Below are 19,664 nucleotides of genomic sequence, written 5' to 3' on the forward strand. Positions count from 1 at the left end.
TCTGACTTTAAAGCAGTATAAAATGTTTTCTTCCACACAATAAGTAAGTATAAGCTTTGTACTGAAGCTTCTGAGAAACCAATCATGTTTTCATCTCTAGCTAAATTTAAGATGTTTTCAATTTGGATACTTTTCTGTAAAATTTGCATAGAAATAGTATCTATTTCTTCAGGTTTTTATGAAAATAAAATATTCTATTTGTAAATTCTTACTCAAAAGCTTTTTACTCAAGATTTATTTAATAAATATTTCAATAAAAGATATTATCTATCCTTCATCAGAGCCATGGTAAAGCAAGTAAGGTGCAAGAAACTCTCTACACAGTCCCTGGAATAGAAAGAGCCCTAAAAACCAGTGGGCATGAGCACATTTCAATTACAGGTTTGAGATTATGGGTCCATGGCAGTTGTTTCTTACTTTTATCACTGGAATGTCCACCGTAGACCATTCTAAGGTTGCTGGATTTGTAGCCACTCAGATAGATTGGACACAGATCAGTTTCGGAGAAGGCTTCTGGGCTCCTCTGTAGGGCTAGATGATAAAACCTCCAGAAGAGAGGTTTTCAAAACTTTTGAAGGAATATCAATTCAAAGAGGCTCCATTTATCTGATGGGTTTCTTTTCTTATCCCTCCTTACAGAATACATGGTGCTAGGAATTGGGCCAGGGAAGGCTATAAAGGAACCAGAAATGAGCCAACCTCTGGGCTTTTCCTTAGGGCAAAAAAAACAAAAAAACAAAAGGAGGGTGACATTTGAGATGGACTGAGCTGATAACAGACTGCTTCTCTCCTTTTGTTTCCTTTTCACTCTGCAGCTTTAGTTCCTGGAGTGCTACTACCACTCAAAGGTACTTGGTCTCTCCGTGATAAGGCCTTTGTCAGGTGTGTAGCCAGCATCTGTCAATGTACTTGACACACAAAATGCTGAATGTTTTAATGGATTTGTCTATACTGTCAATGGCTGATAACAGGGTCATGGAAGAGGAGGATACTGACCTCTCTACTGATAATTGAGCTCTGGAATCACTGGCTTCTAAGGAATGCTTTCCATGACCAATGGAGGAGGAATCATGAGTGCAAGATTTTTGAGAACATTATCAAAGCTGAATGCTCAGCAATACATCCCAGTGGGCAGGACATCTTACCTAAAAGCCCACTAGGCTCAAGAACAGGCATTTATGATTATCTTAAAGCCACCAAAAGACTGGGTTCCTTTTGCTTTTTTTCCATAGAATTCCAAGCTGAGTTCCAGCCACCACATGGTGGTGACAGACAGACTTAATAAGAAATCACTGACCAACTGCTACAAATTAGCAAACTTCTCAAGAAAAACCCATTCCAGAGGTTCTATTCTCCCACTGTGGCAAAGGACCTGTGGCCTGAACTACAGCAATAAATAAACTCAGAGGACATACGTCTCCCAAGGGGTTATGGCACAGTCCAGCCACATGGAGAGCAACAACAACAAAGGTTTCCACCACCTACCAGGGAGCACTATCCCTTACATCTGCTCTCATTTTATGATGATGATAATGTTGATTGTGGTACCAGGGACTGACATCGGGCCTCGGTATATTAAGTAAGTGCTCTACCACTGAACCACATACCCAGATCCTGGTTCCTGTTCTTGTAAGACCTTTTCTCTTCCTTTTTACTTATAAATAAACTTGAACTGACCAAATGAATTCTTTTGTTTTTTTGAGGAGTCAAAGAAAAAAAAAACTCACACAAGGTTGTTTCCCATATGGCTAATTTCCTTTAACATCCTTCAAATGGATCATAAAACCAAATTATACAGCTTAATAAAGAAATTCTACTATAGGTTCATTTATTATATGAAACTCTCTAATGGTCTGGCTTACTACAACAATGAATACTATGGTATACCATGTATGAGAATGAGTGGACAGCGCAACTTTCAGGACACCTTTTATGGCAGGGTTATTTGAACAGAATCTTAAAAGAATGGGCAAAAATTAGGCATAGCCTGGATATGGGATAAAGATATTCCAGATAGAGAAAAGGAAAATGGGAAAATCAAAGATGGATTGACAAAACACAGAGATTCAACTCAACCCCTCAAACATTAATTATGTCCTAAATAAGTAAAAATATAAATGAGATAGTCTTCAAAGTTTTAAAAGTTATCTGGCAGCCACTGTTCCTTATGCTCTAGACCTAGAGAGGAACTAGCCACCCAGGTCACTCTCAAGGACTACATAAGTGAGACAAACTCAAGATTGACTAGAGGCAGCTTTTCTTCCTGACCTTTCTGGCAGTCAAAACAAACTTTTAGGATGTGAGTATAGTCTTATAGAATGTTTATGAATATGAAAATATTCTATGTCTATGCTATCTGATATAGAAACCACTAGGCACATGTGGCTACTGAGCATTGAAAGGTGACTACTTAATTACTTTAATTACTAATTAACTACTTTAATTAATTTAAATTTAAACAGTCAAATGTGGTTAGTGGAGACTTAATATATAGTACAGATATATATGATTCATACCTTTAGCAATGCAAAATTTCTCCTTTGTATCTTCAAAGAAACGATAGTGAAATCACAACAAATATCCTACATAATATCTCTACAATAACCCTGACAATGAATCTCATAAAATTATAGATAAATAATAAAGTTAAACCTGTTGAAAATAACTCTATATGTAAGCAATATATATTTCTGAAATCTACCTTGATCTTGAATAAATTTAGGAACCAGCAAAATAGGTTCTACATGTTCTCAAAATAATGTTCCATAAATAATATCCATCTCAACAAGGCTTATGATAAAAACTCAAGTGATAACAATTTTGTTGATCAGAATAAAAACAAATGCTTTTGTGGAAATGAACAACTTAAGTTCCATGAAAGAGGGTATATCCTCTCTTCTACATACTTCTTTCCACCTGAAAAATCCCACCAGAAATTAAAAAAAAAGAAAAAATAAATAATGCCATTCTCATCTGTTTCTTTTCTATCCAATGACTATAATACTGAAAACTGGAAATAAATTTATGTACAATGGAAGAAAATTGTTAATAAAAGTATAAAATATCAACTTAGTAAGCTATTAGGAAGTCATTAAAATAATTATGACCTCTACAGAAAGAAGAAAATATTTATGACAGATTAAATGATAAAAAGAAAACTGTATGCAATATAATTAAAACTGTATCTATTATTATAAATATACATAGAGGTGAACAGAAAAACAGTAAATGAAACTGTTAAAAGGCTATAATTTACTATTAAAAGTACTAAAATTCAAAAGCATTTCAGAGAAGAATTATAAAAAAAAAAAATACACCTAGAAAACCTGAAAAATCTGGGCAAACACTTAAAAGCATTGAGTTATAGGATTTCTTAGCATCCCTCTAACTTAATGAGAAAATGTACAGTCATCCAAATTACTCACCAGACTTTAAAGATATAACCTATGGCATAGAAAAAAATTTTCATCTTCCATTAAAACAATAAAAACAAATGGGTTTGAACAAATATATAGATTTTTTAAAATGAATGGGAAAAAAGCAACATTAATTACATGAATTGGTTGAAAGATGAAAGTAAGGAATTGTGTAAGAGTATCTTAATATATATACATGTAAAATATTCTACTTGGGGCAAAATTAAGAAAGAACTATATTAAAAGAATTTGTATCTTATTAAAGGAGGGACAAAAAATTTAAAGGAATGTTTAAAATACCTATTATGTTGACTCGTCCTGGTGCTCGAACATAAAACTTGGGAATAGATCCAAACTTAGAGTTAAAAATCTCCTTTAGCTTCAGCAATCTGAAAACAAGAGTAGAATATTTCAAAATATCATATATCAGAAATCTGTAAGAGACTGGGGGTGTGTAGCACAATGATAAAGCCCATACTTAGCATGGGCAAGGCCCTGGGTTCAATTTTCAGAAAATGAAAATGCCCATAAGAGGCAAACTCATCCATGCACACATTTCATGTAACTTCCACCACTAATTCTTCAAAAGGAAAAGAGAAAAAGTAAACTCTTCTGGTAACATACTACCTTAAAAACCCCAGGGCAACAGCATTGTTATTTCCTAAAGGATGCAAAGTATAGCTAAGCCCACTTAAGAAATCCAAATATAGTCACATTCCAAGGTTCTAATGGACATAAATTTGGGAGGATATACCATTCAATCCAGTACAGGAAGTCATATGAAAACTACACTGGGAGCTGAGGTTGTGGCTCAGTGGTAGAGCGCTTGCCTAGCATGTGTGAGGCACTGGGTTCGATTACCAGCACCACATTAAGTTTGGCAAATCATTTTTCCTTAGCCTCTGTTCTCAAAAATTAGAGAATTTGAACTAGATATTCCTCCTAGATCCCTTCCAGATCCAAAATTCTTATAATAGATTTAATAATCTGATACCATCAAAGCATCTCATAATTCTGTGACTAGTTCCACTGTTTGTAGTCTGACATCATAATATACCTAAATAATAATACCAAGACTGTAAACATTATTTAAACCTACCATATTCAGGAAAGTTGAGTAATTAATTAATTGATCTTAGGGATTAATTAGTTGCAAGAAACAGAAACACAAAAAAAAGTTCAGTAAATAAAGGAAATTTATTGTAATGACAGATATGCTGAATATTTTCAGAAATTATTCAACCTGAACTCCTGGAAACTGGAGAGTTATCAGAAACTGTTTATACTCATGTCTTTGGCCTTCTCTCTTCCTAACTCATTCTCTTATCGCTCTAAACATTCCATCACCATTGTGCTTTTCTCAAAGCTCTGCATTTTGCCTGCCTCTGTGAGCTCCTCCACATCTTCAGTTTCCATGACACTGTGGTCTTGATACTGTAAGATTAATAGCTCCAGTGTCTTATACAGTCTATCCTATACATCTCTATGTCCTTGAGCTCAAATTCCCAAAAGATATGTGTTTGGCAGAGTTTAAATGTAGCATCTCTCCTGGTCCTATCATCTATGGCTAAGGGGGTATGGAATTTGGTACAAACAAGGTTATTTTTTTGAATTGCAAATATGATTACTTTGGTCCATTTCTTCAACAGACAAGGATGACAAAAGATCTCAGCAGGACACAATAACTCGTATCTCTAGCATTTTAAGAAGCATTTACTTGAATATCATATAGGTGTGAACAATGGTGACTGCCTAATTCTGAGTTTACCAAAAGCAATTAGAACAAGAACAAATAAAACTACACCAAAAAAAAAAAAAATGCCTCTAGTCTGACTAGAAGACAGAGACTGTTAAACTTTAAGTTATGGGCTGGAGTTGTAGCTCAGTGGTACAGCACTTGCCTAGCATGTGAGAGGCACTGGGTTCAAACCTCAGCATCACATTAAAAAATAAATAAATAAAGGTATTGTGTCCATGTACAACTAAAAATATTTTTTAAAAAAACTTTAAGTTATAAGTAGACAAAAAAAAAGTTATAAGTAGAACAAAAAGGAAGAGGGAAAAAATGAAGAAAGACCACAGTGTGCTACTGGAAAAAATAACTTGGATGAAAGAGAAATGAAGGGAGCCAGCAAAATGAAGATTAATATAAAACCACCACACCAGGAAGAAAAGTTCACTTATTTAAAAAAAAAAATGGAAGGTATAAGGAGGAAGAGGTGAAAGTACAAAAAGCTCACAGACTGTTAAACAAGCTACAGGTAAAAATTAAAAGATAAATTAAAAACTGAAAAAGCAATTTTTTTTAAGTTACAATGCAGGCATATACAAGGATACAACTAAATCACTTTTTTAAAAGTTATAAAAAGACTATGGTCTGTGCAGTCAGGCAGAACTGGGCTTAAATGTCTTCACTATCATAGTGAAATTCATTAACCTCCCTCACCTTTATGTGACAAAGATATGCACCCCATGAAGTTGATTAAATAAAGTAATATAGGATCAGTGTTTAGCCCAGCATTAGCATGAAATACATATTTAATAAATGATAATTATTATTCCTGATTCCTAGGTTCAGTTTCATTTCTATTCTGTAACATATAAATAATCCACTAGAAGAAATGAAAAATGATAGATAATTGTTTAGCTTATGTCAGAACAGTAAGTACTATTAGAGCATTCAGTAATTTTGATGATGCTGTTGATAAACTTTGGTGATCTCTACTCACTTTCTTCCAGATTATAGAGGATGAGACACCTCAGGTTGTCCATCCAGATTCTAGATAGAATGATTTTAAATGCTAATGTTTTTCAACAGAAAACAGGAAGATGAAGAAGGAGGACAAGGAGAAATAACTGACAAAATGGATAGTAAAACAAGAAAAGAGTCCCCTATTTTTTAAGGGCACTAAAAAAAAAAAGATATAAGTACAAAAGTAACCAGTAGAACAAAATCAAAAGTTTTCTTAAATACCAAATAAATTTCAAAAATAAAGGAGCACAGTAAAATCTAATAGAAAACACGACACAGAAAACATATCATAACACATAATTATCAAATAATATGATAGAATTGAAATCAAATATATCACCATAGTTTTAACTATAACTATAGTTATTTCACAATAGTTCTCTGTTACAAGATGGTTAACTTCAAGGACTGGGTGAAGTTACATCAACATACGTGACTAGGCCTAACGTATTTCTTTAAAAAAAAAGATTTGCAATTTGGATCCTAAAACAAAACTGAACTATGTGCTGTATATAAGAGACACAACTAATATCTAATAATTTAGATATTTAAACTTAAAATGATTCAAAAAGGCTAAATATCAAGGAATAAGTAGAAGTATTCCAGGAAAACAGAAACAATAAGAAAACAGTGGGAGTGGTCCTGACATCAGATATTGCAGAATTTAAACCAAATACCATTAAATGTGCATAAAAGGATCCTTCTTAATGCTGAGAGTCACAACTCAAAATAAAGGTATGAGCATTAAGGAATGCCCCCAATTCAAACAGTAATAATAATTTTTATAAGGCAAAAAATATACTACAGGCAATGTAAGAAAATATGAACAGAAATACATCAACAATAAGACACAAAAAAATTGAAGAGAAAAATGCAACAAAATTAATAAAGCACATTTTATGGATGTATATACCATATATAAACATTACACTACGATAATTTGTGTAGGACAGCACAAATATTGATCATATATTAGACCACAATAAAATGTTACTGAATTCCATACGGTGAAAATACTATAAACAACACTGAACTCAATGCAACAAAACTTGAAATTTTAACTGAGAATAAGTCACAAAAAGGTTCTCCTAGTGCAATGGCTTATGCCTATAACCCCAGCTAAAAAACAGTAAAAATGATATTGTAAGGATTCAATGATATTATAAACCAAATGGATAATTTCTAAGAAGGGAAGTAGGAACTGGCAGAACAGGGTAGAAATCAGAAGCAATAACAAAGAAAGGAACTGTGGGATTCTTCAGGCTTTACTGAATATATTTTTTGGCTTTTATTTTTTTTTAGATATACATAATAGTAGAATGTATTTTGACATATTGTACATACATGGAGTATAACTTATTCTAATTGGGATCCCATTCTTGTGATTGTACATGATGTGGAGTTTCAGTGGTTGTATATTCATATTGAATATACTTTTAAATACTCCAAATCTTTCATATTAAGAGTGTGTTTAGGATTACCCAGTTGAGTTGGCAGAACATGAGACTTTTATAAGGTAGTCATATGGCATCATATACAGCAACACTATTCATAGGAGCCAAAAGATGGAAGCAACCAAAACATCTGTCAACTGATAAATGGATAAACAAAATGCAGTATATCCATACAATAGAATATTATTTGACCATAAAAAGGAATGACATAATGACACATTTTACAAAATGGATGAAACTTTAATACATGCTATATTTTTTTAAAAGCCAATCCAAAGAACTCAAACATGATTATGACTTGCATTTATTTGAAAGCCCAGAATAACCAAATCTATAGAGACAGAAAATACATTAATAGTTGCTTAGGGTTAGTGGGGCAGTGAGAGGTGAGGGAATGGGAAGTCTGGGGTGATACCGAATGGGATATTGGGTTCTTTTTGAGTCAAGAAGTTTTCTAAATTTGATTGTGGTAATGATTGCACAATTCCGAAAATACTAAAAACCACTTAAGTAAACTTTAAATGAGTGAATTATATGGTATGTGAAAAATTAACAAAGCTATTACAAAAATAATAATCCAACAACTTAAAAAGAAATCACAAAGAAAAGGAAAAGCGGTGATATTACTGCTAAGAATGCAAAGAAAGCTAAAACAGTGGAATTTGGTGTCTTACAGTAAAGAGGAGATGCATAGATGGGATGTAAAAATAAAATATTAGAGCTTCTATTTGTAAATTATTTTTATTAAGAAGAATAAAAAAGAAATTATTTTATAATGTGGTTATATTTGTATAATGTGGTTCACTAATGCCTTTACTCAGAGTATCTTGTGTCCTATGAAGTTGATGAGGTATCTTGTGGAAAGAGAAGGAATTCCACTAGGAGACAGGCTCCCACTGGGGCCCTCAGTGAATTGTAACATGTGACTGGTTAGTTAGATTTATACATCACACTCAAGAGTTAACAAAACATATGCTTCCTAAAGTGAATATGTGGCTTCAAAAGATTCCTAAGAATAAAATATTGCTTGAAGTTGATCATCAACACAGTGCACACACAACTGAAAAACAATAGCAAAACTTCTCTGACTACTTTTATGATCTCCTCTGTGGCTAGCAAGGAAAAATAAATATTAACATTAAATACATTTTACATGAATAAATACTATCAAAACAAGGAAGAATACTAAGGAAATTTGGTAAATAATTCTTCATTTTTAGTGCATGTAGCTGTATTTGTTACCTTCTTGCCCCTGCAGGGCCAACTATAAAAACTGATTTTTATGATCAAAATCAAATAAAATGGAAACATTTGAAATACATAATGGATATATTTTATGTAATAAAAAGATTAAGCTACAAGGGCCTGGATTTATTTTCATGTAACAAATTCCTCCTTACTCTTAGGTGAAGCATGCCTTTAACAATGTGTTCTAATTCAATCATATATACCAGGGCAACATTAAAACACTCAAAATCAAAGACATTCAGAGGTAATCCAAAACTATGCTGGTCTTTATGATTAAAAATTATGTTTCCTTCTGGTAATTGAAGACACACTGCTGGCTTAAGCATGAAAGAACATCTTTTTTAGGGCAACTTGTATAATTTGTCAGGCCCAATACAAAATGAAAATATCATCAACTGACCCATAATACTAATAAATAAGGAAATAGAAGGAGCTTAAAGACTTGATGTTAGACAAAACAAAATAGTTAATAACAGCAAAGTGTGAAAGAAGTCAACCCCAGAAAAGCTCTTAGGCTAATGCAGCACAGCAAGTAAAAGACATCATTCAATGAGATTTTATCACTATAAACCAGAACAAAGTGTTTCTACAAAGTATCTGTAATTTAAAATATCCTCCACTAGCCATCACCAAATTACCAGTTATTCTGTAGCTGGGGATTGGCAACAAATTCCCTAAATGACAATTCAGATTCCAGGGTTTCCTTTTAAGATGCAAAGACCAAGGAGGCTTCTGTGTTTGCTTTCAATGAATATTTAGAAAGACAACTTCTAAAAGCAATTATCAATGGGCAGGCAAAGCAAATGGAGGAGTTCAAATGTATTCGGACATTTTTCTGAAGCTGGGTAGAAAGACTGTAACACCTTCAGCAAGAAACAGAAAAGAAGAATCTGCAGAAATGAAGCAATACACAACAATCCTTGGTAGCAGCCAAGGTGTAGTAACGTATTTGACGCATGTTCTTTCTTGCAAGCCCGGCCTTAGAGAATTATAAGAGTTCTGTCTGCTCCCCAGCAACAAAAGCAGCCAAAAGCCATGAACCTTATCTGCAACCAGCTAACCTAGGAGATCCCAAAAAAAGGTGGCTTTGTCTCTCCCCCACCTGGGATGTTCTGCCACCTGGATTCGAAGCCTGGCAGGGCCCTCCGTAGCCATATTTCGCTAGATCCTGTTTTCTTCTGCAGTTTGGAGTTTAGAAGCAAATCTCCTAAGGCAATCACGAGATAACCGGCTGTTACAGATGCTCCTTTCTTCCGGACAGCCCTGGCTCTCACCCTGCGGAAATCCTGCAGCTGCGCTGAGGTGGCTGCTTCCAGGCACCGCCTCCAGCTCCTCCTTCTGGGCTCTGGGCCAAAGTTCCCTTCCGGTCACTGACAAGTGCAACCACAGTCCTACACTAAGTTTACAGGAACTGGGACTCTGGAGGCCCTGGCAAGTACATGTCAAGCTGAAAGAGGTTTTCTTTCTGCAAACTGTAGATAAGTCTGATTACAGAGTGATAACCTGGAGACCCGCACACACCTTAGTCATCTGATCTATCTGAGGCTACAATTTTTAAGTTAGTAGTTTTGTTTTTGTTTGTTTTTTAACGTCCACCAGCTACTTCCAAAAGGACACTGAAATGTTTAGCAATTTCTTCCTATGTGGATTATTTCCAAATCAAGCAGCATAAAATTGATGCAGCACTAATGCAAACATACTTGCATTTATTTCCAGGATAAGCCTGTCAGAAACATAATAGGAAAAGAAGAAAACATTTTTTTCTGCATCCACCCTTAGCAACCCCTTAGATTTCCTACTGTAATACCAGATTCCTGGGACCCCAATAGACCTCCAGAAGCCCAATCTGATGCAATCACACAAGAGTCTTTATTGTAAGCTTGAGCCTGGACTCACAACCGTTCCTACTCAGCCATCCCAGGGAGTAAGTCCTGGTCCTTTGTCCAGTGAGATTTTATAGGTTTGGGGGGGATACTCTATGCTCACAACATCACACAGCAAATCATTCCATATCGCAGGAAAATCAAACAACAACTCTTAACATTGATTAGTACATTCATTGGTGGGAACCAGTTGGGTAGGGGTGATTGGTTAGTACAAGAGGGGGATTCCTTTGAACTGATTGGTTTAGGCCACAAGGGTGTACTAAACTATCTGGTTTCCCAACATGTTATCAACCACCATAAACTACTGGGGAGTCATCCCCGGTATTTTCCCTGTCTCATGCTGATTGGTGGTTGCTAGAGAGTTGCTATGGGTCTTCACCTAGCCTAACTGAGTCAAGGACACCCAACGCCACAGATCTCTCCTGTTATTTGCAGACAAACAACTCAGCAGGGTGGGTAGGTTTTTCCCAGGACAAGGGTCATGCCCCCTTCCTTAGGACAGGCCTTGAGGTAAAAGCTGATTTCTCAAAAATGGAGTCACATCAGTTTCTCACTACTACCTAGAGAAAACCAGATGCCCTATCTAAAGTAGCACAACATCCCCACCACATCACTCTAACATATTAATGTTCTTAGATCTCAAAATTATCAAAAAATTACCCTGCATATTTATTATGTGTTTATTGTCTGTCTCACCACCTCCACCGTCACTACTACTAGATTTACCAACCTGAGGGAAAAGGCATCTTGAATAGTGCCTAGTAGATTGGTTTTTAATAACTAGATAAGATAAACTGATGACTGAAATGTAAAATGATATGCTTAAGATCACACTGCTCATCAGCAGCAAAACTCAAATTAAAATTTAGCTCTATTAATTCTTAATCTAGCACATTTTGTACCTCAGAACACAAAGATTAAACCCAGCTAGTAATACATCTATTCCAAGATACTCCAGTTGAGGAAGTTTGAGCCAACATGCTTGTATTATACAATTTTCTTTTCCTATAACACGATATCTAAGGATGGATATTTTATAAAGGTTTATTTCGGTTTTTGTCTTATTTTTGTGGTGCTGGGGATAGAAGCAGGGACTGTGTGTGCTAGGCAAAAACTCTGCCACTGAGCTACACCCCAGCCCTGAAATGAGGTTTATTTAACTTACAATTTTGGAGGCTCATTGCAGATGTCATCACAATGGTGGAAGTATGTGTAAAAAAAAAAAATCACATGGTAAGACAAAAAGCCAAGAATATTCTGGTTCAGGATCTCTCTTTTCTAACAACCAGTTCTCTCAACAACTCACTCACTCTAAGATACCAGTGTTAATCCCTTCCCAGGGCAATCCCCCTAATGACCTCCCGCCAGATCCACCTCTTGAAGGTTCCAACACCTGAACCTTTTGGAGAACACACTCAAACCTGAAATACTAGTGTTGGTAGCATAATTTGGAGAATAAATGCCTGTCACAGTAGGGGTAGTAACATAATTTAAGAGAAATACAATAGGTTGCTATTCCAGAATTCTATCATTCTATATGTGTATATAAGAAGCGGGAAAGGAAATAGAAGCTAACATACAGATGCACAGAATCAGTTTAGCCCAAGGGTGGAAGACCCTGGGCATCCCCTTGAGTTATTACTGTAAATGGTACATCATGGAAAGTTACTCTGTTTTCAGGGCTTCTTTTTTTATTGTTATGGTTTTGATCTCAAATGTTCCCCAAAGATCATGTCTTAAAGGCATTGTTACCAGTATGTGGCACTATTAGAATGTGGGGCCTAATGGAAGGAAGTTGGGTCATTGGAGGCATGCCCTTGAAGGGTGTGTCAGTCAAGTTTTCATTGTTATGATCAAAGTACCTGACAAGAATAACTCAAAGGGGCTGTGGTTGTAACTCAGTGGTAGAGAACTTCCTCAAAAGTGTGAGGCACTGGGTTTGATCCTCAGCACCATATAAAAATAAAATAAATAAAGGTATTGTGATCATCTACAACTAAAAATAATTTTTAAAAAATAAAAGAAGAAGAACTCAGAAGAAAAAGGTTTATATTTTTTTTTACAGTTTAAGAGGTGCAGTCCACAATCAGCAGACACCACTGCTCTGGGCCTGAAGGGAGGTGGAACATCATAAGCACTACTTACCTTGTGGCAGCCAGGAAGCAGAGAGAAAAAGGGAAGAGGCTGCAGGCAAGACGAATCATTTTAAGGCATGCCCCCATTGACCCACCTCCTGCAGCCACACACTAACTCCCTACAGCTACCACCCATTTAGTCCATTCAAACAAGGGTGTCCTGACTAGATACAACTCTCATAATCCAATCATTTCACATCTAATCATTCCTGCATTCACACAGGTATTTTGGGGGAATGCCTCATATCCTAACCATAACAAAGGGGATATTGGGACCCCAGCTTCTTTCCCTATCTCTCTTTGTTTCCTGGCTGCCATGAATGAGCAGCTTTGCTCCAACAGGTGCTCCCCACCACCATATTCTGTCTTACCACAGGGTCCAAAACAACACAGCCAACCAATCATGAACTGAAAACTGGATCAACATAAATCTTTCCTACTTATAAGTTGATTACCTTGGTATTTTGTCACGTAATAGAAAGCTAACATACAACCATACAGCCTTTCTAATCATTTATAATAAATCAATCATAACTTATTTTTGAACTACAGTAAAAATAATATTGTGGCTTATTCTTGAGTAATGGACAGTATTATTGTCACTTCTTGTAAATAAATTTAGATAAGGAGAGAATCTAAGTAAAAAAATATAAACTTTTTAGGAACGTCAGTAAATATGGAAATGGACAGACTAGTTTTTTAATATTTATTTTTTAGTTGTTGTTGGACACAATACATTTATTTTATTTATTTATTTCTATATGGTGCTGAGGATTGAACTCAGGGCCTCATACACAGCAGGCGAATGCTCTACTCCTGAGCCACAACTTCAGCCCAGACCAGTTTTTTATTCAGATATGTTTCTAATATATCTTCCTAGATCAATTGAAAAATAATCTAATTTTAAAACTTGAAAACATTGTTTCTTAAAAACTAATACAAAATAAACTCATTTTATACTGGGTAAAAAAATGAACACAGTGACAATGGAAACTGTTTCATAAAAGAATACTTCCTATTAAATGTATATTTGCAGACCTAACTTTGCTAATTAAAATCCAATGTTAAATGATTAGTTTGGATCTTGGATGCATTCCTATTATAGTCTCATCAAAATTGATACGGATTAGAAATATCTTCTGAAGCAATTATTTAAAAATCCTTTTTTGAAATAACTGGCCCAAACTAAAAGAGTATAGTGGAACTAGAATTAAAACTACAGCGCTGCACTTGTAGTCCAGAAACCATACTACTTCTGAATATGTGACCATTCATGAGACCTCAACAAAGTATGCTTTAAAACAAATTAACAAAGCAATTAGAATTCTTGTCTCAAAGTTGAAATACACACATAATAATTTTCATGAAGTATTGCTCTTAATATTTTCTCAAACTTCTAGAGAACCCCACCAGACACAGAGATAGAGACACACAGACACAATTACATAACTTTCTATGCCAAGCATCTTGCTAAGGAAGCACTTGTGTGTGTGTGTGTGTGTGTGTGTGTGTGTGTGTGTGTGTTTGATGCTGGGGACTGAACCCAGGGCATTCTGCATATGACACAAGCACTCTACCAAGTGAGCTATATCCCCAGCCCCATGAAAACTTTGTGTATTGTATTATCTCTTTTTTAAAATAATTCTTAAGGGATTAAAAAATATTATTCCTTTGTCAATTTTAAGGAGGTATTCCTTTGGTTTTTAATAGAAAACCATATCTGGCAGTGAAAATATTCAAACACTTAAATTTTATCATATTTTTATATCTACAAATCTCAAACCTCTCATCTTTATTTTTTGGCAGATGGGCACACTTACACTAAGGCTTAAAGTCTAAATTATAAACTAATAGATGGTATATCATGATATGTTCTTAAACAGAGACCTAATTGATAAGTTTAAATAATTTTTCTTTCAATTATATTAGCCCTTGCTCAGATAAAATATAGCAAACTAAATACAAATAAACACCAAAAGGAGTAATTAAAAAAAAACCTTGAACCAAAATAAGACATTAAAACAGGGATGTTAGAGTCACATAGATCTGGCTATCTAGCTGACATCTACAGATGTTTAGGTGTTACCTTAGAATAATTTCCTGTGGGAAGTTCTACTGTTCCTAATGCCTACCTCTGCCTTCAAAAATGAAGAATCTAAGGCCACAGAGAGACCATCATTTGCCTGATGTTACTTTTGTAGTCTAATTATAGAACTTCTGGAAAGTATTTCCTGTTTTGACTTATAATTTTAACAAAGTGTTATTTATAATAGGAAGAATTAACTTTGGTGAATTATTCTGGTGATTTTCCCATTATGGTAATTAACAAACTTCTTTAATATCTTCTTTACAATAATTATTCTTCTGAATATATCTCTAGCCAAAAAGTAAAAGATAAACTCATGAATCAAAAAAATTCATGTTTATATAGTTAAATATAGTATTATAATCTTTTAAAAATCAACATTAAAGGAAAAGAAAATGTGCAACAAGTCACCAATAAAAAATAGATTGCTTTTTAGAATGAAAAATAAAACAAAAAAATCTCTAAGCATCCTCTGATTGCCCACTCATAGTAATTATCACACCAGTACTGGAATTACTTTTGTGTTTTCTTGACTAACAAGTCTAAAACCTTACTACTCAAAATGTGCTCCTCAAACCAGCAGCATCCACATCACCCAGAAGATTTTTATAAGTATCTCTTGGACCCATATCTACTGAATCCTAACCTATAATGCAAGCCAAATATATAATTTAAAAAATTTTAGAAGCCATTTTAAAAAGATTAATTTTACTAATAAATTTTACCTAGTAATCCAAATTATCATTTCAAATATAAAAAAATGTAAAATCATTCAACTATTTTACTTTTTCATAGTAAATTTCTGAAATCCAGTGTATATTTTACAGTTAATCGAATGTTAATTCCAACTAGAAAAACTTGGTTGCTATGTTGGACAGCATGGATCTAAATTGTAAGTTTCCAGAAGGCAATGACCATTTCACTATGGTTTTAAAGATTCTGGCTCAGTGTCTAGCAGGCACTCAGGGAATGTTTAATGAAGAAATTAATGAATGAACCCGGATTAGAATGGCCTGACCACTTACTAACTTCGTAACTGGAGGCAAGTCTGAAATCTCTTTTCCATAAAAACCATCCCAATCTTCTATCTGGTCCTTCTCTTTCCCCTAAATATGATTTATTGTCTTTGTGGCTATTAGAAATTACATTAATTATTCATTGATATTTTGTGTTTATTATCTGTTTCCTCCATTAGAATTAGCATTCCAGGTTTCATTTATTGTACTATAATCATTCATTCATTTAACAAATTTTATCTGTGCCATTAACTTCTCAATTTTTTCTTTTTTTTTAAGACAGAGATCTTGCTATGTTTCCCAGCCTAGTCTCAAACTCCAGGGTTCAAGTGATCCTCCCACATCAGCCTCCTATTTAGCTAGGACTACAGACATATGCCACCACATTGGTCTATGCTACTAAATTAAGTTTTAAACACTATTCAGGCACAGGGGATACAACCATAAATATTTTTTTAAGTTTCTGCAATCATGGCAAATTAAAATTAGTTATATAAATGAACTAATTATAAAAACTCGTGTAGGGCTGGGGCTGTAGCTCAATGGTAGAGCACTTGTCTAGCATGAGTGAGGCACTAGCTTCAATCCTCAGCACCACATAAAAATTTTAAAACAAATAAAATAAAGGCATTCTGTCCATCTACAACTACAAAAAAAATTTAAAAAACCTGGTGAAAACTCTGCATTTAATATGCATTCCATCATTACAATGAAACAAAAATTTAGATTAACTTTATTTTGAAATTATAAGTTTGCATGTCAAGCTGGCCAAATTGCAGATGAACTGCTGCAATTTAAAATTATATGCTTTTTCCTTTTATTTCTTAATCTAGAAACTAGGTATAATACAAGCTTGTTCAAAGTAGATAATATTTTCCTCATTCTGTCATGACAATCCAATTGCTCCTAACTCAATAAGGAGTTCATTATTCAACAACTTTTTGGTATAATATAATACATATTTATTAGCTCACAGTTTCTATGAATAGGGAGTCAAGGCACAACTTAATGGGTCCTCTACTTTAGAGACTCACAAGGTCTTATTTGATGTTCAAATAGAGAAGGATTCAGATTCAAGTAGCTTTAAGCACCAGTCAGCTCCTTGTGGATTATCAGACTAAAGGCCACAATTACTTGCTGGTTGTTGGTCAGATGCTACCCTCAGTTCCCTGCCACATAGTCCTTCACAACATGGGTAACTAACTGCCTTCCTCTGAGTCATTAAAAGAGATAATTATTCCTAGCCAGATGAACTTAACAATCCTGTCTAATGTAATAATGTACACATATCTTGTACATCAATTTTTCTATCAACTATTCTTGATTACTAGTTATAATCAAGTCACAGACTCCACCCAAACTCAAAGGATAAAGAGTTATCCAAGAGCATGAATAATGGGGGAGACACTTTAGAGGATAAATAAAACAGGACACCCAAGATAAATAAAACATATCCACATAAAAACTCTTACACAAATGTTTTTAGAAGCTTTATTTATATTAACCACAAACCCCAAAACAAAAAACTCAAATATCCATCAACAGGCACATGGATAAGAAAAACTGTGGTATATACATATAATAGTACACTCATCAGTTTAAAAAAAAAGCTACAACAATGCATGCAACAACATGAATGAATCCCAAAATAATTATACTGAGTTAAGCCAGCAAATGAGAGTACACAGTGTATTCCACTTATATAAAACTACTGAAAATGTAAACTAATCTACAGTGACAAAAAGCAGATCAGAGGTAGCCCAGGAAAAGTGAAAGAGGGAGAAGACAGATTACCAAGAATCTGCAAGGAACCTACAAAGAAACTTCCGCAGTGATAGATATGCTCATTATCTTGGTATGGTGCTGGTTCACAGGTGTACACTTATGACAAAATTCATCAAATTGTATACTTTAAGTATGTGCTGCTTAATGTACCTCAATAAGTCTGCTAAATTGTACTTCAATAATCCTAGTTTTTAAAAGTATTTTTTTAAAAATAAGATTTACTTTCAACAAGGACACCATGTCACACCAATACATCCTGTTAAATAAAATTTTTTTCAGCTATTTACCACTAAATAAAATCGATGTCAATAAAAATAAAAGAATATCTTAGCTGTACAAAGTATTCAGAATAGGATATGTAAATAAGGTAACAAAAAAGAACTTTTATGGACAGAAACTTTTTTTGATGTTTAGAGGTGCATACAAGCACATTTCCTAAACAGAAAGATTTATTTGATAACATATTTATTTATTTACTCAACAAGTATTCATTTTTGAGTAATTCTTTTCCAATAAAGAATAAGGTATTTCATTGAAATGCAACAAAATATGTAAGTAAATTCAGTGTAAATCAACATGTAATTTTACAAATGTGATCAGCATGCACAAGGTTAAAAATCTCTTTCAGAATTGGTTTCTTGAGTAAGAATCAAAACTATGTGCAAATGAACCTCTTAACTACCTTGGGGTTCTATATGTTATTTTGAAGAACTATGAATTACAGGTAGAATCACCATGTGATTTATTGTTATAACTTATGAGTGTTCTTAATTACAATGCTGGATCGCTGTACTAAACCATCTCTGTCCCAGGAAAACTAGGATTTACAGTCAGTCACCCTCGTTATAGGAAGGTTTTGTTTTGTTTTAAAGTTACAAATACAAATTCCTGAACTCAACGGCAGAACTACTGAATCAGAATCTTTAGTGTGAGAGTTAGGAAGCTTTGGGTTCTAAATGATATCATTAAAGGCTCTTCCAATTCTAAAATTTTATGTTTCAGAGAGTAATTTTGAACGTGCACTTGATATTAAAGGATATCAGGTAAGTGTTAATCTTATATGTAATAATAATGTTGTGATTGCATAGAATTCCTTAATTTTAGGAAATAAATATAACTGCATTTAGGGGTGATGTGTCATATCTGCCACTTCCTTTCACTTCATTCAGGGAATACACACACACACACACAAACACACACAAACACACACACACAGGCAAGTAGAGCTCATAGTGTATATACATGTGTCCACTATACTATTCTTTCAATTTTATGTATGTTTGAAATTTCTCATAATAAAGTGGTAAGAGGAAAAGGCTATTAAGGAAAATATCTGTGTTAGATTCTATGACAGAATGGATGAGGCAGGATTATTGTTACAAACACGGATTTATAAGGGCTGTGCCTTAACTGATTGATGCATACCTAATTTGGGATGTCCAGGGAACTGTTTTGCCAACTACAAATATAACAAACATTACTTGTAAATCGTGCTGCTGAAAAGGATCTTCAAACATCAACGTGTGGCATAAGTACACACAAATAACAGTGTCACAAATAATACTACCTGTCGCAAAGTACTGGCATGTCAGCCTTTTCTCCAAGAAAGGCTTCTGGTCCTAGGCTGACCTTACTTTCACCAGAATGAGGTAGTTCCAGAGTCCCAAGCAAGGGAGGAGACTGTTCCCCCACCTAGGAGCCTAGAAACTGTCCCCGAGACCCTTCCACAGACATCAGCAGCACCAGACTCGCCAGTTGCTATGTTTAGTTGCTAAGGTACTAACCCTCACGCAGGAAGAGTGGGGCAGTGCACTCTCTTTTAACGTCGTAACAAATCCTCTAGATGCTGAGAGCATTAGTTCCGGGAAGAAACTCAGCTCCCCTAA

The 19,664-nt window shown here is 34.5% G+C and overlaps 1 protein-coding gene across 6 annotated transcripts in view; it reads right to left on the minus strand.

Moving 5' to 3' along the window:
* Window positions 1–19,513, minus strand: part of GALK2 (galactokinase 2) — a 125,235-nt gene extending 105,722 nt beyond the window's left edge. For 4 of the 6 annotated variants that reach the window (XM_081292149.1, XM_081292152.1, XM_081292147.1 and 1 more), the window contains exons 1-2: window positions 9,973–10,164; window positions 3,717–3,805 (exon numbers count right to left, since the gene is read on the minus strand). In XM_081292149.1, coding sequence (XP_081148275.1) covers window positions 3,717–3,805; window positions 9,973–10,025 — 142 coding nt within the window. In that variant the 5' untranslated portion in view covers window positions 10,026–10,164. Of the gene's footprint in view, window positions 1–3,716; window positions 3,806–9,972; window positions 10,165–19,345 lie in introns of those variants that run through there. The other 2 variants (XM_081292148.1, XM_081292150.1) reach the window with 2 other exon arrangements.
* Window positions 19,514–19,664: the final 151 nt, after the last annotated feature.

The sequence above is a fragment of the Spermophilus citellus genome (genome assembly GCF_964194105.1).
Source record: "Spermophilus citellus genome assembly, chromosome: 4".
Classification (NCBI taxonomy): Eukaryota; Metazoa; Chordata; class Mammalia; order Rodentia; family Sciuridae; genus Spermophilus; species Spermophilus citellus.